Source organism: Thamnophis elegans, chromosome 1 (assembly GCF_009769535.1).
Source record: "Thamnophis elegans isolate rThaEle1 chromosome 1, rThaEle1.pri, whole genome shotgun sequence".
Taxonomy (NCBI): Eukaryota; Metazoa; Chordata; class Lepidosauria; order Squamata; family Colubridae; genus Thamnophis; species Thamnophis elegans.
The window spans coordinates 131279731-131300437 of NC_045541.1; the positions used below are offsets into that span (position 1 = coordinate 131279731).

At 38.7% G+C, this 20707-nt stretch overlaps 1 protein-coding gene across 1 annotated transcript; it reads right to left on the reverse strand.

The window, feature by feature from the left end:
- Nucleotides 1–5042: 5042 nt before the first annotated feature.
- Nucleotides 5043–18078, reverse strand: PGF (placental growth factor). Its single transcript, XM_032226573.1, has 7 exons — nucleotides 17754–18078; nucleotides 13355–13397; nucleotides 11335–11531; nucleotides 9756–9832; nucleotides 7456–7485; nucleotides 7298–7365; nucleotides 5043–6007 (listed from the first exon to the last, which is right to left on the reverse strand). The coding sequence occupies exons 1-6, from the start codon at nucleotides 17808–17810 to the stop codon at nucleotides 7305–7307; spliced, it is 465 nt and encodes a 154-aa protein (XP_032082464.1). The 5' UTR covers nucleotides 17811–18078; the 3' UTR covers nucleotides 5043–6007; nucleotides 7298–7304.
- Nucleotides 18079–20707: the final 2629 nt, after the last annotated feature.

Here is a 20707-nt window from a genome sequence, read left to right on the forward strand (position 1 = left end):
TTGCAAACGTTGGGAAATGCATTCTGTGGGTCTCTCTTTTTTAAAAAAGTGTTAAAATTACAATTGCAGAGATACAAATTAATAAAAGGAGAAGAAAAAGTAGAAGATACAAAGAAGTAAAAAAATAAAGAATAGAAACGAAAAAAATAAAATAGAGTAAAGAAAAAGAAATTATTTCCCCCTTCATCACAAGTATAAACTATTTTAGTAACATCACTTTCTCTTAAATTACAATAAAGGATCTCTTCTTCCCCTATCCCTTGTCTTGACAAATACAAATACTTGAAGTCTCATTGTTTCAATCCTAATCAGCAAAAGCCCATCAAGAGTATTTTAATATTGATCAAATAAACCAACTTGATATGCCTTCTTTTCTTTTAACAAGCTTGATCTTTAGTTCCTTCAAATAATGTCTTGGTTTCATTTTTTATCCCTTCTGACATTTTTCATAGTTTTCAACAAGTCTCTTTTGTAAAACCGATATAAGAAAATTATCCAATTATATTAGCTTCTTGTTTTATGTTTCTTTTAATTATCCAAGTTTAATTATCTAAGTGTCCAAGTTATAATCCATTTTCTTTTATATGTCCAGTGTATATCTTTTTCCATATCATTCTTTACCCTATCATTTTAAAATCCACTTTCAGATCAATCTTAAACTTGCTAATTAAAGTTATTCCTCTTCCATAATATTCGAAACACTCTACCCATAGAAGCAACACTCTTAAAATTAACTTCTGAATCTATTGTTCAAAAATATCATTTAATATGTCCATTGCTAAAACAATTCTTCATTCTGTATTACTAAATCAAATGTAACTGCATTCTCCTTTAATTGTAATCTCTAGTTCCTTGCTGTTCCTTCTAGTGTCCAACTTTCAACGGTGGCGTCCTATCAATTTGTTTAAAGAATTCAAAACAAAAACATTTTCCCATTAATTTAAAATTAATTCCAAAATCTTATTTCAAATTTATCTGGTCCCTTAATCCATTTGTAATTTTCCAAAATCAAAGTTCTCACCACTTTTTGCTGTTTGTTCAAAAAAAAAGTTAAGCCTTTCCTTTAAATTATTATTTAAAATTTCTTTCGCTAAGGATTGACAGAAACTCACCCAGTGCTGTAAAACATGTTAATCAAAGGTTTCTAATAGCAACAGTTAATGAGCAGTGAACCCAATGATCTTAAAAGTGCCGACCATGTTTTCAGCAAAATGGATATACCATACATCTCCCAGAGCTCTTAGACCCATTGGAGATTTCTTTTTTGCAGTCTTCTTGCAAGGAGCAATTGCCTGGAGTGCTTTTGGGGGAATCTTCAGTCCTCTTCTTACCCAGAGAGGAAATATCAAACGCCAGTTCTGCTCACTAAATGTTTGTTCTGCTGCAGTTCTGCTACTAAAAGTGGGGCCATTTTCAGTTCACTATTTCTCAGAAGACAGAAAGAAATGTGTTGTTTTTTTAAGAAGGACCTCACAGCTTAGCAGGAACTATTTCTGTTTGAAATTTTGGTAGTTCAATTGTAGTTAATAATAATAATACTTAAAATATTATAATCTAGGGATCTTCAAACTTTTTGTGCAGAGAATACAGATTTGGGGGATGTATTATTATATTCCCCATCTGTTTTTCACAAGGGGATCAGAACAAGACGACATCCTTCTTATCATGTAGTCCCTGAATCACTTCAGCCTTTTTCTTAGAAACTGAGAAAGACTAGCCTCAGCCCTCAACTCTTTCTTTCTACAAATGCCTTCAGAAGTTCTTTGCAGCCTCCAGCATTCTTGGGGAAAAATGATTCATTAGCTTTATGACATTGTTTCCCACTTGTTTATTTATAATTAAAATAATATAAAATAAAATAAGTCATGGAACTAGTCAGGTACTAAATGAAGTATTATTGGGAGCTTGGTTGTTTTCTAATTGGTATTTCATTACCCAAAGTGATGGGAAAATACTACATAACATCATCCATGCTAGTGATCTCTGCTAGTCACAGATGCTGTTACTTAACTTCTGTGATGAAATGTCTGCAAGAAAATAACCAAGCTCATAGATCTTTTTCAGGAGGCAACTGGACTTTTTTGTTTTTTTCTTTGAAGACATTTTGCTCCTCATCCAAGAAGCTTCCTCAAGCTCTGACTGGATGATGCGGAATGGAAGTATCTAAGCACAGCTGAAGAAGCTTCTTGGCTAAGAAGCAAAATGTCTTCAAAGAAAGAATAAGAAAGCCTCCTGAAAAAGCATATTTGGGACAACCATGACCTGGATAACTGAAAATCTCTACAGACTTCAAGCTCAGAGAGCACCAAAAACAACCTCTCTTTATTGGTAATGTTGGCACTCACATCACTTCATATTTTCTGTGTCTTTCTCAGTCATATGGGGAAAAAGTGCAATTGGCTAAATGAAAATTTGATTCTAATATATGACAAACAAAAGCATTTTCCCCATCACTTCCTTGTCCTTCTCAGAGTGAAGGTTGCATTCTGAACTATAAGATGTCTCATACTGCAAATACTGCAAATTTTGTGTGGGGCAAAGTCAGCTAGACAGTATCACCCAATAACTAAGTATGAGAATTGTAAAGCCAAGGTAGGATTCCTGCTCTGCCCAATGTGTGAATAACAATGATTAGTAGTATAGAATCACTGGAAAGCGGGTAAAATCTGGAAGTTTGTGGGAGAATAAAAAATGAATAAAACATTTCCAAATGCAGATACAGAACCAAACAATTTAGATTTGTTCAAGCTCAAGAGGAAACACATATCATTGATTATTTTGGGTGCCCATTGCTACAACTTTAAACCCAAGAAATATCTAGTAAATACTGAGAGATTTGGCTTGAAAATTTGAAAAAAATCATAGGGAAAATTTCTTAGCCAGAAGGAAAAAGGATGCCAATCACAGAAAGTAACAAAAAAAAACCCAAACCCCAAGCCTTATAGGTCCTTTTGGGTAGGTTTCGGCAGGCACTACTGCTGGTTTACACCCTGCGTGCATGCGTGTGCTTGATGCATGCTGCATGTGCATGCGCAGTGCAATTAAAATTGTTCTGCACATGCGCAGAAGTAAAAAAAAGAAGATGGCAGCACCAACAGCACTGACCGGGGAACTAGTTCGGGGACATGGCAGGCCTGGGTCGTCACCAGTTCCAGCAACCCAAGCCACCAAACCACTACCGGTTCGGCCGAACTGGGCCGAACCGGTAGGAACCCACCACTGGTTCCTATCCTAACAACAATATCCTGTATGAAATTTCTGCATTGTTTTGCAGATGGGTAAGAAGTTTCCTTCAGGTTTGGAACTCCCTATCAAGCACAAAGCTATATTCCAGATCAAGAATTCAGACAATCTAAACAGATAGCCAATCTAAACAACTGAATCGCTGACATCTCTTAAGGCTCTCCAGTCAGTGAAACTACAAGGCAGAAAATAATTGCCTAAAAAGAAACGTTTGGCAACCTCTCACAATATATTTATCTGGTTATCATTACTACAATAAAAAAACATTCCAAGAGTCATGCAGCATTTATTTTTACAAGTTTCCTCCTCTATCACACTCACATTACAAAGGAACAGCTTTGAATTATTTGCTCCAAGTCACATAGGAAGCATGCTGTTTTTCTTCTTTAACAGCCAACATATTGGATTGTGCTTTCTTTATCTCTGGTAAATCATTCAGCAATTCAGAAGGATCACAACTGGAATTTATCTCTCATACATCCAGAGATGACAAGTTCATTTTCAAAAGAGGAAGTAGGTGAGCCAATAAAAATATTTTCAGAATCTGCATTTGGGTCTTGATTATAAAGCAATTTTATTTAGAATCATTTATTTGGAATGTTGTTGCACTGCATTGACTGAAAAAGCAGTTTTACTACACAAAAGAAAATATTTCAATCTAGGAGGACCAAGAATATATTGCCATTAAGTTACTATGATATAAGAAGCAATATACTTCATTGAGTTAAATTAATGGTCTATTTAGTTCTCTTTCCTTTCATGGATATTGTCGAATATAACAGTTCACAAATGTAGAGCCTCGGGAAAATTCCACCTTGTTTTCATATGAATCAGTAACAACTGTAGATACAGGACTAATGAAGACATAATGATGCTTGCTTGTCCTTTCCTGACCAACAGTTATTATTTCCCATTCACCTATTTTAGTTTGAGTTCACTCACACCACACACACACACACCAAAGTATCTCACAGCAAATTATTGCAAGAGTTGCATGCAAAAGGTATGCCATTATAATTTATATAAACTTCTTATATTTCTATTTCCCATCATTAACTTACATGTCACAATTCTCTTCTACATTTATTCAAACCTCAGGAAATGTATATAAGATGGACATAATACCTGTCTTTATTTGTTCTTTTTGTTACCTGTGCTTTTTGGATAGCCAGAATCTCTAAAAATAAGTTTTCCATAAATTGGTCACAGAAGCTAATTTAAAATCTAGCAGTGATCTTGAACACTTTCTTGCAATTATTAAGATTAGTGTTTTTATTGGATGTGCACTTGTATCTCAGGGTAAAACAAGACCTATTTCTGTGTTCAGTTCCACTAGCATTTTAAAGCTCACCGGAACATACTTTTCTTTTAGGACTGAGTGTGGACCTGAACTATTTTACAATCAGGCGGACAGGCAGAAATATATTAGTTGCCTGAGCATGCTTAAATCAGCTATGAGGTTGTCTACAATGTGGCTGATCAGAGAATTTACCTATTTTGTGAACTTTTTTTCTTCCAACAACCATCCTCCCACCACCAAACAAGCTATACAAGTAGTCCTTGACTTACAACCGTTTATTTAATGATTGTTCAGTGTTACAATGGCACTGAAGAAAGTGACATGACCATTTTTCACACTTGGGACTGTTGCAGCATCCCCCTGGTCACATGATCAGAATTTGGATGCTTGGCAATTGGCATGCATTTATGATGGTTGTAGCATCCTGGGGTCATGTGATCACCTTTTTTTTGCAACTTTCTGACAAGCAAAGTCAACAGGGAAACCAAATTCACTTAACAACTGGTAAGAAAGGTTGCAAAATGGGTCAAATTCACAAATGTCTTGCTTAGCAATGGAAAAGTTGGTTTCAACTGTGGTTGCAAACCGAGGACTACATGTATGAACAAAATCCAATACACTGATAAGCAGTTACAATTTCCACTGCAAGTTATGCAGGAGAGCTAGCAAAACGTGTCAAGCACAACATTACATTTTCTTGAGAAAAATGATTTTGTGGGGATATTCCAGAACTAATTTTCCTAGGGGAACAAAGGCCTACATGTACACTAAACTGATAGTAACTTGAGCAGGAACCACATTCTCTGCTCTCCCTTTTTCCTTGCCTGGGGCTCTGATTTCTGAAGTGCTGACTTCTACAATATTACTTGACAAGGAGTTTTAGCTCTTATTTATCAAGGTTAATTTGTTGCTTTAGACATCTTTTATAGGAAGGAGTGTTCTCCAGGTATTAACCCTGGTGAAAAACAAGACGTAAACAAGGATTGGCAAAGCGTAGCTCAAACTTTTCTTCCCTTTCATTTCTCAATTCTCAACTGAGAGATAATATCCAGAAAATATCCAGGAGGAAGTATTCGCATTTGTCTTAATAGCTTAAGTTCTCCAAACTCCAAATACTTAAAACATAAACCAGCTGCTGTTTTCTTGTATTTCCATTTTACTCTCAATTCTGCAAAAATCAGAGTGAAATATTAGCTCTGTGTGGACAGGGAATGGACTGAGATAAACAGGTATATATATATAAACATCTCCTTCAGAATGTCCTGACATATTTTCACTGGATGTTGTCTTTACTCCTCCCTTTTTGCTCTGGCACTTCAAGTGAGCAAGCTGTTACCAGACCCCTGAATTCATCAGTCAAAATTGTAATTGCAGAGGAATGTTGAAGATGATTTAGCATTTAAAAAGAGGCATTGTGGCACTGCCCTTGGCTGAGAAAGCAACAGCTATCATCAAATGGCACACCTGGAAAGAAAGCACAGAAGAGGCTCAGCATCAAATAAATTAAGCCCCAAAATATTAACAAGGAAAATGGACAACTAGAACTACATTTCCTACTCTATGTGCAAACTCTAGTATCTGCTCTGCTGTAATAAATGCATTAGAACAGAAGGTGGATTTATGCTAATGTCTACATAAATAATTTAAAATGAAAACCCAGACAGAGAAAATAAAATTACATTCCACTGTATGTAAAACCTCTGTTAATTTCTCCTATTGGTTGAACTCTTTTTTAAGCTGCAAATATTATTTTATTATTCCAAAGTAAACTTGCAAGGAATACATTTAGGTTCAATCTTAAAATATTGTAGCACAATGTTTTTATGTTAACAATCTCAAAACAGAATTATTTTTCCCCTTCAAAAGAATAAGGCAAAACTATTAGCCATAGAATATGGCAATTACTGGTAGTCCTTGACATACAACCACTATCTTGGTCATTGAACAAAGTGATTGTTAAGTAAATAGCCCACATGACTGCTTCGCTCAATGATCACAATCCTGGCTCTTCCAGTTGTGATCATTAACAATCATGTGAATTGTTACACAGCCGGAGTGAAACATCTGCCTACTGAAGGAAGGGAACTCCTGGGATGTAGAAATGGAGACCTGATTTCCCCTCCCACCTGTGCGTGGAAAGGAACTCCTGTACTGGGCAGGAGAAGCAAAACTCAGATCCCAAATATTCAAGCTTCATTTCTCCTGCTGGCCACATGAGTTCTCTTCTCCATGGAAGAACATTTCTATGCTGAGCTGGAGAAACAAAAATTGGATCTTTGGAATCTGAGCTATGTTTCTCCAGCCAAGCATAGATCTGAGCTCCGTTCCTGCACTCTGCCACAGGCAGATCCTGAAGAATCAAGTTTCATTTTCATAGCATCGTTTTTATGCTCACTCATTCATTGGCTGCTATGGCGCTAAACTAATAGCCACTCAATCAGATTGTTTGATAGAAGCATTATCTAAGTAGCCATGAAAAAAAAGAGCACAGAGAAGAGCAAGAAAAGCCATGGCTGTCTAGTCACACTCTTAAGGTCAGCCCAAAAATAAATAAAATAAAAACCAGAATTTGAGAATGGGGAAATGGGTGCAGCTGAATCCACACTGATGCAATGCTTATTTATAAAGTAAGATGAGATTTCCAGACCAACAAGATTTTCTCCCCCCACTGGCTTTGCATGGTCCAGAAGCCAAATCAGATACTGACTCACACACCATAGTATTCTTTTTCCTCCCCCTGCTGTTGATACTCACATAGAGATCAATTTTTGGGTCTCTGCTTTGCCCGCTTCTTCTTGCTGCGTCCCTTGAGTCTCCTCCTCCTTTTGGAGGAAAGGTGGGGAAAAGAGTGGATGGGAGGTAAGACATTGCAGAGAGTCCCAGCCTCCAGAATCTTTAGTAATGCCACTTACCTCCCTGACTTCAGAGCATCTTGTCGGGGCCTGGGGGAACAGAATGAGTCACTTTTAGCATATGGTGATGTCTGCCACATATATACAGAGCACCTTGAAGACGTGATGCTACAGAGGGAAAGGGCAGATTTCCTAAAAGAGTGTCCCACATCCCATACTCCTTAAATATAGTCCATGCTACACTGCCTTTACCATCATGCTGTGTGCCAGATGATTCAGAAATCTCCAGCAACTTTGATAATGGCAAGAGTGGACAGAAAGACTGAAATCTAGAGCAAAAATGGGGAAGCTTTTGTCATTTTCTAAGAAGACCAGAACTACAATAAGACCGTATCACTTAAGAAGGCAAGGTCTGGATTTTCTGATTTCTGATTTTTTTACTGAGGGTCTTCTTTATCAATTTCTGCTCAATCTCCTTAAGCCTCCTCTTGCAACGAGAAAGAGAAAATCCTGTTTATTTTCAACAAGAGTAATTAGAGAAGACTCTAAGGGTTCCCCCACCCTCCCAAAGCCTCAAGTATAACAAGGCTTTGTTTGTTCAGCCCGCTTCAGAGTAATAAATGAAGTGTGAGATGACATGTCTGGAGCCGGATATGTCAGATTTACAATGGGTCTTCCAGGAATCCCAACAAATGCCTAATAATGCCAGTCTGAAAAGAATTGGCTTATATAGGAAGATTATATCTTCATAAGAAATTCAAAGGTGTAGGGGAGGGAAGGATTTTTTTTTGGGGGGGGGAACAACCTCCAAAGTTTCAAAAAGAGATCTTTTGTTAAAGAGTCACAGAAGGCACATAACATGATCATCAGAGGATAAGAAGAATTAATAGTGCATATCAGCACCCATATATTACTAGGAATTCTTCCATTCTGGGTAGTTCTAGAGCCGTGCTTCTCAACTTCAATAACTTTAAGGTGTGTGAACTTCAATTCCCCATGGCTGGCTAAGGAATTCTGGGAGCTGAAGTCCACATATCTTAAAGTTGCAAGTTGAGAAACACTGTTCTAGAGGTTTGATCAACTTGATGCATAATTATCTTTCAATGCCAGAACATAAGCAGGACACAAACTGTTCCTTCCTTCCCTCCTTCAGCAAAGATGAGATATTTGTAAAGGTCCCAAATGTCATGGAGAACAGCTGAATTGGAACAGCTGCTACCTCTGCCATATTTCATCACATGGTGTCAGCTTATTAAGCAACAAGGCATGCATGATAATTGCAGGACTGTCTGCATGTTGATCTTCTACTAGAACACAGAAAATAAACAGAAAATAGCACTTGGTACTGAATTCAGTTGCTGAGAACTATGCCTTAATTCTTTTTTTAGTTTGTTTGTTTTTTTTAAAAAACCACATTCCTAAACTGTTTAGCAGATAATGAAAACTTTTTTATCCAATTCCTATTAATTTTATTTGCATGCTAAATTCTAATGACTTTAAGGAATAGCAGAGTAAGAGATTTAATGATCCTGTCAGGCTTAGTTCCAATGAAACCAACAAAATCTTCTTTCTGAAAAAAATCATATAAAGACCCAACTGAGAATTGCATATTTGGGCTCATGAAGCTAAGAAAGAAGTCAACACTTTGATCTCTCGGACACCTTAATTTAATCTTACAACTGCTTATTTGGATATGGGAAAAGCAAATTTAGGTTTTGAAGAACCCAGTGAAAATATATTCCTTTTAATACAGAGGATGAACTATGGTATGGATTGGTAAATCCTATTAACATGATGTCACCCAAAACATTGCCCCAATTAGAATAACTATGAGCAGAATTTATTTCAGAACACTGATGTATATGTGTGATCTGTTATAAACCTGAAGTCATGTTTTCTGACTCTAAATTAGTTAACATCAACAATACAAACATTTATTTTCTCTCTCTCTCTTACACCATGATTATGGGGAAAGCATCTCTAATGGAAATCCTAATGTTTGTATGAACAGAGAGATAAGCTTGATACTGGTGCTAATCACAAAACCATATATGTGTTTTTAAACTTATAGCAGTTATCTGCACAGCTTCAGTTGCTGGAGCTGTGTTCCAATAAAAACTTGACCCTGTGAATCTAAAGTCTGCCATTCTCTAATGCAATTCATGTGCATTCATGTGCATAATGTCATGTAACATTAACAGGAAGTCTGAAGTACCAGTTTCTGAAATATAATAGCAAAGACCTCAACAAAGAGGCAGATTCTCAAGAAGGGTTTATTAAAAACCAGTTTTCCCTTGTTCCCTAATTTGGACACTGAAGCACCAGGTGCACTTACCAAAAGCCACAGCAAAGTTGCTCACCTGCATTCACATTTCCTGTGTTCAGTAAATGACAACTCCACGAAGGATAACTGATTATCTGGGTTGATCTTCTTGAGCTGAAAGGGTAAAATCTAAGTAATTTGTTGAGCATCTTTATCTCTTTTCACTTCTCCCACTTGGCCAAAAGAGCAGTTTTTTAAAGTATGACTCTGTTCCCCAGAGCCATAGATTAACAAAGAACAATGCATTTTACTTTCACATGAAAGGGAAGGTTTCTTGGCCACCTGCATCTATTGGCCAGACAAGACAACATGTTAAAAACAATTTATGCATGTAAATAGTGGTATGCTGAGAAATATTTAATAGCCAGCTTCTTTGGCTCCCACTGCTACCATTCCATCACGGAACAGCTGATTGGCACACAGGGCGTCAAGGCTCAGCTCTGCTGTTATCCCATAAAATTCCAGAACAATCAGCTCTCACAAGCCAGTGAAATCTGGCTCCAGTACACCACTGCAAGTATTCCATTGTATATGGAGCCATGTGATGTATCTGAGCTTTATTTTTAAAAATAACAACCCATGAGGAACAATAATAAGCAGAATTTGATCAATGTTGGGAAAGTGGTTTTTTTCATGCTATTTTCCAATGGGGCAAATAGTTATTTAGCTAAACATCTGATAACTCCTTCTCGGCAAGTAGCAGACTCGGGAAAAGCAATTACCATAAAGCAGATAGGATTCACCACATCTCCACACCTTCCACAGACAGTTTTCGCTCACCCACTGCCTTGTTTAGTAACTGTTCAAAGCCATAGCGATTGGGGAAAAAATCACTACCAATCCTTGCATTTATGGCTGTTGCATAATCCTGTGGTCATGTGACTGCTATTCAAGTGCTTTGTGACTTGTGTGCATTTACGACTGTTGCAGCACCCCACAATCACATGATTGTCATTTGCCAGCTTCACAACTGGCTTCTAACAAGCAGAATTAATACAAAACACAGAAGTGAAATTATAAGTCATGGCCATGTGATCTCTCCCTTAAGGACTGCTGCTCTTAATGAAAGAATTGCTGATCCCAATTGTAGTTGGTAAGCAAGGATTACCTATGTTGTCCCAATTTTACATAAACAGACAGACCTATCCTTAAAGTAAAAAGAATACTATACAAATTCATACATAAATGTAAATGTGTCATCCAGTCTGGTTCTAAGGCAATTCCTTCATCTGACTCCATGGCAGAACTGCCTTTCTGTCTCTTAAGAGAATGTTTCTCAACCTCAGCAGTCTTAAGACGTGTGGACTTCATCTCCCAGAATTCCTCAGGCAGCATACTAGCTGAGGAATTCTGGGGACTGAAGTATATCATCTAAGTGTCCTATACAATGGAGCTGTAGAGTTTTGAAAAGATGGGAAAATAATATACAGCTTTTAACCAAAATATTAAGAACAGTTCCAGTTCTTTGGGAACTTCAGCAGTGAACATTAGCTTCTTGGGAGCAAACTCTGAATTGCATTTCCATGAAACAAACAAGAGTTGACAGCTAACGGCAGAGAAAGTGAGGAAGTGACCCTGTGCCCCAGGATAAATGGAACTATAGTGTTCTCACCTACCTCCATAGTGATATCGGCCGTTTCCACTGGAACACATTGCAGTGCTTCATCTCTACAACATCCACAGCAGCGACGCAAAGAAACACAGGAAGGTTTGAACATGTGCTCCACTTCATGTGGGTATTCTGATACAACACTGACCAGTTTCTCCAAGGGCTGGCAGGAGCTGCGATTCCAAACATCAAAAAAGGATACCACTAAAAAAGAAAAGAAGTATAAAAGTAAAGCATTTAGTTGCCAGTTTTTTCATATATCCATGGCAGAAAGTGCACACAGGAAGCCATTGCATCTCTCTCTCGCATGTTCGTCAAACTGCATTAGAATGTTGTGTTCTGAGTTCTGAGCACATTTTAGGAAAGATTTTGACAAGCTGGAGTGTCTCCAGAGGACAGCAATCCAAAAGATAGGGAATCTGGAAGGAAAAATCTTTGGAGAACATTGAGAGGTGGTGCGTAGGTGTAGGCTGGAGAAAAGACAGTGGGGAGATGATAACTGCTTCAATGTGTAAAGAACTATTATGTAGAAGTTGGGACACAAGATTTGAGAGTTGTTCCAAAGAAGAGGACAAAAATAATGAGCTTAAATTACATGGGTGTAGGTTTTAGTCAAACATCTGGAAAAACATTCAATTGGCAAGAGCTGTGCAACAAGACTTCCTTCGGAGATTGCTGAAAAGCTTTAAACAGAGGCTGGATAGTCACCTGCTGGCAATCTCATAGATTCCTGCACTTTGTAGGGAATTAAACAAGATGTTCTCCAACATCCTTTCTATCAACGAGGTGGTGCAGTGGTTAGAGTGCAGTACTGCAGGCTACTTCAGCTGACTGCTAGCTGCAGTTCGGCAGTTCAAATCTCACCAGCTCAAGGTTGACTCAGCCTTCCATCCTTCCGAGATGGTTAAAATGAGGACCCAGATTGTTGGAGGCAATAGACTGACTCTGTAAACCGCTTAGAGAGGGCTGTAAAAGCACTGTGAAATGGTATATAACTCTAAGTGCTATTGTTATTGCTATCACTTAAATCTTATGAATAGGAAGTTGCCTTGCCTCTGTTTTAGCACTATCTCCCTTGAGCAGAGGTGATATTCAGCAGGTTCTGACCAGTTCTGGAGAAGCGGTAGTGGAAATTTTGAGTAGTTCAGAGAACTGGCAAATACCACCTCTGACTGGCTTCCATCTATTCTGTGCCTCCCGAGTCCCAGCTGATCAGGAGGAAATGGGAAGTTTGCAGTAACCTTCCCCTGCCATGTCCACCAAGCCACACCCACCAAATGATGCCTACACCCCACAGGTTAAATTGCAATCATTTTGAGAGTTCAATCAAAATTTCTCCAAAAATGGGGGAAATATTGAAAAATTTCAGAGGTTTTTGAAGAATCATTTATTACTCATTGTTCAAGGATGTCTGCCAAGTTAAAAAAAAATACTGGATTTGCATCTGCTGAATAGCCATGGTTCTTCAAGATGTTGAATAAAGGTCTTTTCCATTAATACTTTGAATCTTAATTGTTTAACTGGAAATTGTGGACAAATAAAAAATCAGTTAAATTAAAAGTAACAATAAACTGATTCTTTGCAGCTAGCAAGATTAAAAAAATACACAAACCGTATTTTCTGGGAATGTGAAAATTATTGGAAGTGTGGAAAATGGAAGAAAATCTTATACTATGTTCAAATTGCTTTTCCCCAAAGAAAATATTAATTGAACCATAGTGTTTTCCCTTCTTTATTATCAATTTCTACAGATTTCAACTATTTCAGACCTTATAATCTAAGTAAACAAAGTAGTAATTGAAAAAGGGAAAGGAAAAATTTGGAGGGGATTGTGACATGAGAAGTTGCAATCAAGAGTTAAGAGATTCTCAAAAAGGGTGGAGGGTTTTTAAAAGAAATCCAAAGGGTAGCATCAGAGCACATAAACAGCTTCCAAGACTCTTCGCATTATAGATTAGACAGACACACATATATAGTCCAAATCCACACTATAACAGAAGGTCATGCTTCACATGCTTCATACTCACCTGCTCCATCAGTTTTGCTATTCTGAAGAATCACATCTTTCTTCTGAAATAGAAGGGAAAAGGGGGGGAAAGGTCATTTTCCCAATACATTCCAGACACAGAAAGGTAGAAAGGCTGACATAACATGCCCCTTTCCAAAACCAGGGGTCCCCAAACTTGGCAACTTTAAGACTTGTGGTCTTCAACTCCTAGAATTCTCTTGCTGGCTGGAGAATTCTGAGAGTTGAAGACCACAAGTCTTAAAGTTGCCAAGTTTAAGACCTCTGTCCAAGACATTTGGGAACTGTAACAACCAGACTTTTAATTAGAAATGGCTTACAGCTGAGAATCCCGGGAGTAGCAAACTCCAGGTCTACAAAACTGAATTCAGAGATATGTGACAATCTTGTTATTTCATTAAACAAACGATAACACAAGGGAAGTGTCCACTAACTTCATCTCAGGGTTTGCTGGAGTTCAAACATCCATCCATCCATTAACAACAGGAGAGGTCTACCTATGGTTTGGTAAAAGATCTAAAACTAAGACAATGCCTTCCAAAGCTCTGGTAAACTCATTCCATCAGAAAATAAGGTCAGGAAGAATGATCCTTGTCACACCCTCTTTACTTACTTTTAAATTTTCCCTCTTGAGAAGAAACTCATCCTAACAGCAAACATTTCTCTGAATACTGGGAATGGGTCTTGAAAAAAGGATTCATTCGACCCACAGGTTGAGTCCCAACATGCCCATGGAAAATTGCTTTTTAACATATTATCAAGATCTTGGAAAAAGGGTCCTAGACATTTCTAGGATAGATGCAAGAAGGTTTCTGAGACTGTATCTCCCACTCTAAAATCAACTCCTTCCACCTTCAGAATGGAAGATTTAAAATACTCGATGGGTTTATTGGATGTTTTTTGGTGATTAGTTAAAACATGGATGAGGAGATGGTAGAGCAAAAGTTGCCAGGCCAGATCACACTGATTCATTTATTTATTTATTTTTATCTTGGAAAAGTGATATAGCCATCTACTCGCTCACGGCGACTCTAGGCTGCTTACAGAAAATAAAACACAATATAGAAAAAAACAAAATAATAACCACCCACTGCTGCCCCCCACTCCCCCCCCCCCCGGTGGCAGCACATACTCATATCAGGGATTTAATGGACTCCTGCTCTGGGTTCCCCAGGCCCGCTGGAAAAACCATGCCTTTAGGGCCTTCCTAAAGAGTGTCAGAGTGGGGGCCAGTCTAATTTCTGGAGGGATGATGTTCCAGAGGCAGGGAGCCAACACAATGAAGGCCCTTCTTCTGGGTTCCGTCAGGTGTACCTCCTTAGGTTTGGGAACAAAAACATGCCTTGCCTCCCCACTTTAGTGGGTTGGTTGGATGTGAGCAACAAGAGACAGTCCCTCAGATAACCTGATCCCAAGCCATGAAGAGCTTTAAAGGTGATAACCAGCACCTTGAATTGCACCTGGAAGCAAATCAGCAACCAATGCAGCTCCCACAGGAGTGGTGACACATATGCACACTGAGTTCTGCCCAAAACCATACGGACCACTGCATTTTAAACCAACTGGAACTTCCGGATGCTCTTCAAAGGTAGAGCGTGTTCCAATAGTCAAGATGTACTGCAGAATTCTTCTTGTGTTTATAAGCTGATTGAATATTCTAAGACTATTTACTGCCTCAAATGTGATGAAGGATGCAATTCCCTTCCCAGCATAGAAATACTTTTGAACTACTAGTCAGATTGATTTCTGTGTATGCAGTTGTCCTTCAAGACAAAATGTCTTGAGTTAGCCCTGGCATATACATACATAGAAGAAGAGAAAATTACTACCTAATCAAATATAGAAAAAGCTTTTAGATTCAGCATCTGTCATTTCTAATTAAAAGTTATCTTGCAATGATTCATTTGATGGTGCTATCCTGTCTTCTTGCAGTTCCCGCTCTGACACCCACAAGGTGTCAGTCTAACACACAGTTTCCCATATCTGGTCATTCTAACATTTATATAAGGTGGAGGAAGATTTGAAGAGTCCTTAATGATTAAATGGAATGGGGGGGAAAGAAGAGAAAGGGACAAAGAAGAATTCAATGCTAGAGATGCAGCTTGGTAGACCTAAGATTAGGCAGGAAAATAGAAATATGAAAAGAGAATGGTAAAAGAAAAACATACTTTGGATAAGCCTCTACATTCAGAAAGATGATTTTTTCCACAAATTTTGTTCAGTCAGTTAATGAATTTGATTGTTATTACTTTGAAGTAACTCATAATAATTCATAACAATGTTCACTGAGAAATGCTTTCATAAGTACAAATACAGCTGTATATGGTTGACATTTAATAATTTGATGCCCTTCCCTGAATAAAAATGAAAAATGACCAGTCATTTACAGTAAATAAAAAAAGTTGACAGCAACAATCCATCACTACCTGTTTTATATATACGTTATATTGTTTTAATCAGAGACTAAATCTGTAGATTGTTTGTATGTGTCACTCTGGATGGACTAGCCATCGAATATTCCTGCATTTCAAAGTTTCTGCAGTCAACTAAAGTTTGACCTAATATCTAATCTTCCTACTGGCTAATACCGGATACTACTTTTAGCACATGGGCTGAATTTATTCCAAACCTGCCTCAGAAACTAATGGATTTTTTCGCAATCTGATGCTGTCCAGATGTGTTAGGTTACAATCTCCATGTTCTCAGTCTCTGGGACCAGGCCGGCTGGAATGTTGGAAACTGTAGTCTAGAGGGTGTTGAGCTGAAGAAAACCAACCTAGTGTCAAGGAACAGATCATGGGCAGAAGGCACCCAACAACATTTTACACAACATTTAATCATTTAAATAGTGCAAATGAGTCATTCCATCAGTTCTGCAGAAAAACCAGTCACCTCTTCTTTCTCAACTGCATTTAGCTAGTCTTTAAGCAAACCAATTTTCTTAATTTGCTTTTCTCCTTCTTTCCTTCCCTTTTCGTATTGTATTATGCCTGATGTAGAACCCACTAAAAAGGATCAAACCAGGTTACTATCTGGTAGGAGATCAGCTAGAAATGTCAGGGCTGCAACTGTCCTGGGAAGTAACAATGAAATAAAGGCAGCAATGGCAAATCACTTCTGTATGGTTGTTGCTATGAAAACAGCATGGATGTGTCCATGTAGGTATCAGGAGTCTAGTTCAACTTGAAAAAAGTTTTATTGTTTTTAATCATGTCTTCTAGCTGTCTCTCCACTCACATAACCCTCTTTTATTTTTTAGAGCACTTCTTCCAAATCATTTGTGAAGCATACTATTCCAGAGAAGTCTTTACCCTAGGGTGCTTTTAGCCAGACTGTTCTTGACCTCAGTGACCTCACTGCACAGGACTACCCTGGCTCCGATTGTCTGTGTGTGGACATAACAACTTTACAGATGAGTTAAAAAGAGATACTTGGGGAGATAGCAAAGCATCAACTGCAGAATAGAGATAATTGAATTTCTCTTTTGCAAAAGCTGGAAAAACCTAAATAAAAGGAGAAAACCATGTTCTGCACACAATAATATGGTCCTTCGATTATTGTATGGGATTATGGTATGGAAACCTGCATTTCACTCATTAAAAACTGTAGAGGAGATTGGAAAATAAAGAGTAACATGTTGTAGGTCAGAATGATAGGGGCAATTAAAGAATGTTAAGAAAACACTACTGAATTTAAACTTGAAATTTGGTTCTCCAGCAACTTGTCCCCATATTTATAATCAAAATCACTGTATTAATGTTTTCTAAATTGAAAGTTGTGCTGGGAATTCCCTGCACCCCTTTCTCCAAGCCTTGTAGAGTCTACATCCTGCTTTACCACATCAAAAGTTTTATCCAAGTCCCCATTTCTGCTCTTCAGTGCTGAAGTTCTACCTTGCAGCTTCTGGGCACGTGCGGATCTTACCCTTCTTCTACTAACTAAATACTTCTAACCACCTCCTGCACAACTGGGCTTTCAGGTCAGATGATTTAAAGATACGCCCATGATAATGGGGAGTTTAATTGTGCCTTGACGTTCCGCTCTTCATTAGTGAAACACTTGACCGTGTAGCTCCTACAATTGTGAGACCTGAGCAAAACGCCTCCGAGGTCCGTTCCCGTTTGGTTTTTCTCATTTTAGTAATAATAATTTTAAAAAAGGACAGTGCCGATCGCCAGGGATTATATTCGCTCCATCCTCTCCGAGAAGAGCAGGGGACACAATCGCAAGCCCCTACCACCAGACCAAGGAGAATGACACGGGATAGATTTGGGCATCACATGCCCAACAGGCACGCTGGGACGCGAAATAGGACGCACGCACACGCACCCCAAATCCGGACAGATCTAGCCCGCCAAAGACCGGGACGATTAATTAGTCCGTTCCGAAGTTCACCTCACCTGCGCGCCCACCACATGCAGGGCAAGAGCTACCAGGAAACCTCGGAGAAGTTGCATCACGCCCGCCAGCTCCTTCAGCGACCGACCTCCGCGATCAATCAATGGTCTATATCACTGCCGGCTTTGGGAATCCTCTGGGACGAAGACGAGGCGTCGAGCTTTCCGGATCCCCCCGCGTCGCTTCCGCGAAGAGCCTGTCGCTTCTCTGAACCAAGTACGAATCCCGCGCGCCGAGCGAGGAGCCGCTTCCAAGAGCCCGCCGCTCACCTCGCTCCGCCCGAGGCTGCAGCGACTGGGGCAGCGAGAGCGTGGGTCGCTCCTGTCGCCCCAGGCAGGGCCATGTGAAGGCTGCTCGCCTTCCTGCTCCTCCCACGCTCGCTCCTGGCACTCCGCCCTCGCTCCCTGCCGCCGCAGCCCCGGGGATTTCTGGAGGGCGTTTCCGGTGGCCCGCCGGGATCGCTTGGCTGACTTAGCCGGCGTGTTGCAAGAGGACCCTCTGTCTGTTGCGGGAAAGCCCGAGTTACTCCGCCGGGAAGGTCCAGGGTTATTGAGTACTAACGCCTGCCTGCTCCGAGACACGCTCCGCCGCAGGGCGCCAAGAGGGTTTTTCTTCTCAGGGTGAATCGTAGCCAGAAGAGTTACCAGGGAATTCCTGCTTGCCATTTATTGATTTTCACCTCCCCTACCTCCCTTCGCCATGAGAGGTTCTTAGAGCAGAAGCCCTTTGATCCCCGAGGTGGAGAAATAGTAGCGTCTGTTCACACCCAGAGACACACCCCCAGTGGAAGTGCCAGTTATCTCATTAATCAAAGCCCCTTTTTTCAGAATGGAATAAAAATGCTTTTCAACCATCTCTCTTTGTCCCTGTTGGAAGAAAATTAAAAGGGGGCAAAATAAATAAGGACCATTTCCTTATATTTCAAGATTGCTAAAATCTAATCCCAAGTAGCTATTTTTATTCTGTTTTATATTCTCTCTGTCTCTCTGCTAAACAGATGAGGAGAAGGATGCAATAGGTTAGAACAATACTGTAGAGTACAAAGTATCATCCTTTAATTAATACTGAGACTTAACAGGACAATGAAAGCATCAAGCAGAACTAAAGCAATGAACTTCATTTAAATAAATGGATGAATTAAAATGGTCTGAAAACAACAAGAACATCAAGTAAGCTAGTCTTGCTTAGGAAAAGACCCTCTCGTTTAAAGATACATTACTTACCAATCATGATGCTTGGAAATGCGCTTTCTTAGAAGATTTTAATGTGTGGAGGTGAGCTGGTCTTCGAAATCTGTAACAGGATGCCTTTGAAAGTGGAAAACAAGGATGGCACTTCTGTATGCAGCATGAGATTAATCCCACCTCTCTTTAGATTTGTCTAGAAAGCTTTCATTAGAAAACTGCAACCAATTTGGCATATGGGCAAACAGCCTAAAACTTACTTCAACAGTTTGCACTTAAGTATTTGCAAAGGAGGATCAGAGTTGTACACATTAGTTTTGTCATGTCTACCTGTAAAGGCCTACCTTATCTACGCGTGATTTGACAGTCCCAGGCACTGTTCTTTAAACAGTCCATCTAAAGAGAGTTCAAACATTCTTCACTTCCAACACAGAAGTGACATAACATGCACACCATATAAATGTTGGTTGTGTAGTTAATTGTCCACATTTTAAATACATGTAATTGTTGTATTCCATATTTTGTATTTTACTTTCTATAGTTCTATATTTAGTTGTATATTTTTTAACTTTTTTAATTTTAATGAAATTTACCCTGGATGTTTGAATAGGTCATATGGTTTTACTCAATTGCTGTGAACCAGAGTAAATATGTTGCTTATACAGTGTCTTGGTGGTAGATGATAGACAGACAGATATAAATAGTAATTCATATGTATAATATCAGAATATCTATACTCATGGTTGAACTGTTGAGTTTTATGGTCTCGGAGCATGTTAGTTTTGTTGTTTTTTTGCAGAGATTTCATTACCCAGCTAGGTAACATCATGGGTACAAGTGACTGAGGGATTTGCTGCCTGTTTATAAGTGTAATTTATCCTGAATGGAGCAGAATCTTGACTGGCCCAAAAATCAAGTTCATTGCATGCATGTAAAGTGGCTTCTTGTATTTGCCAAACCAAGTAAGTATGGACATCCATGGGAATTAAAAATAAATAAATAACAGGCATGACTGTATTTAAACAGTTTCCTGTTCCTTTTAACAAGCATCAACATGGCACACACATTGATGCAGCATTCAATGGAATATCCACATCTTCACTTGATTTCTTTTACCCAAATGGCGCTGATTGAAAGCATCAAACTTTTCTTCGTTTTTCACCCTACAGAATAATATTTGAGTGACTGTTTTGCCAGATTTTTTGATTGAAGCAATTAGGTTTCTTTGGCATGTCATTATTTTTTGCACTATTGCTTCTTACAGCCTTGTAAATGTTTATTGTGAGTTGACTTATTATATTATCATTTGGATTTTATTTCTTTTTATAAGCTGTGTTTGAGGCGTTTGCTGTAAAAATAATATTTAAATACAATAAGGAAAAAAGAAATTCTAGTTTTCACTTAGAGGAAATAGTGCATAATGTTCAGGGAAATCTTTTTTACCAGAACATTTTGAAACTTGGGTACAAAGTGCTGAATAATGGACCAGTGATCTGAGTCAAAATAAACCAATTGTTATTTCTAATTAAATGTAAGATTTGGATTTAATGTTTGCCAGCTGTCTTGCAAACTTGCCAGAGTAGGAAGGGTGTAAATCAAATAACTGAATAAAATAAACAAAGAAAATGCTGCTGCCCACCACTGCTTTGAATTTTAACAGTTCCATAAAGGTGAAAGTTTGGTTTTGCCTCTACCAGATGTTTCATGTAGAAGCTGGACAATTATCTATTAGGAATGCTTTAATCCTAATTTGTTCTGCCTTGGTCAGGAAT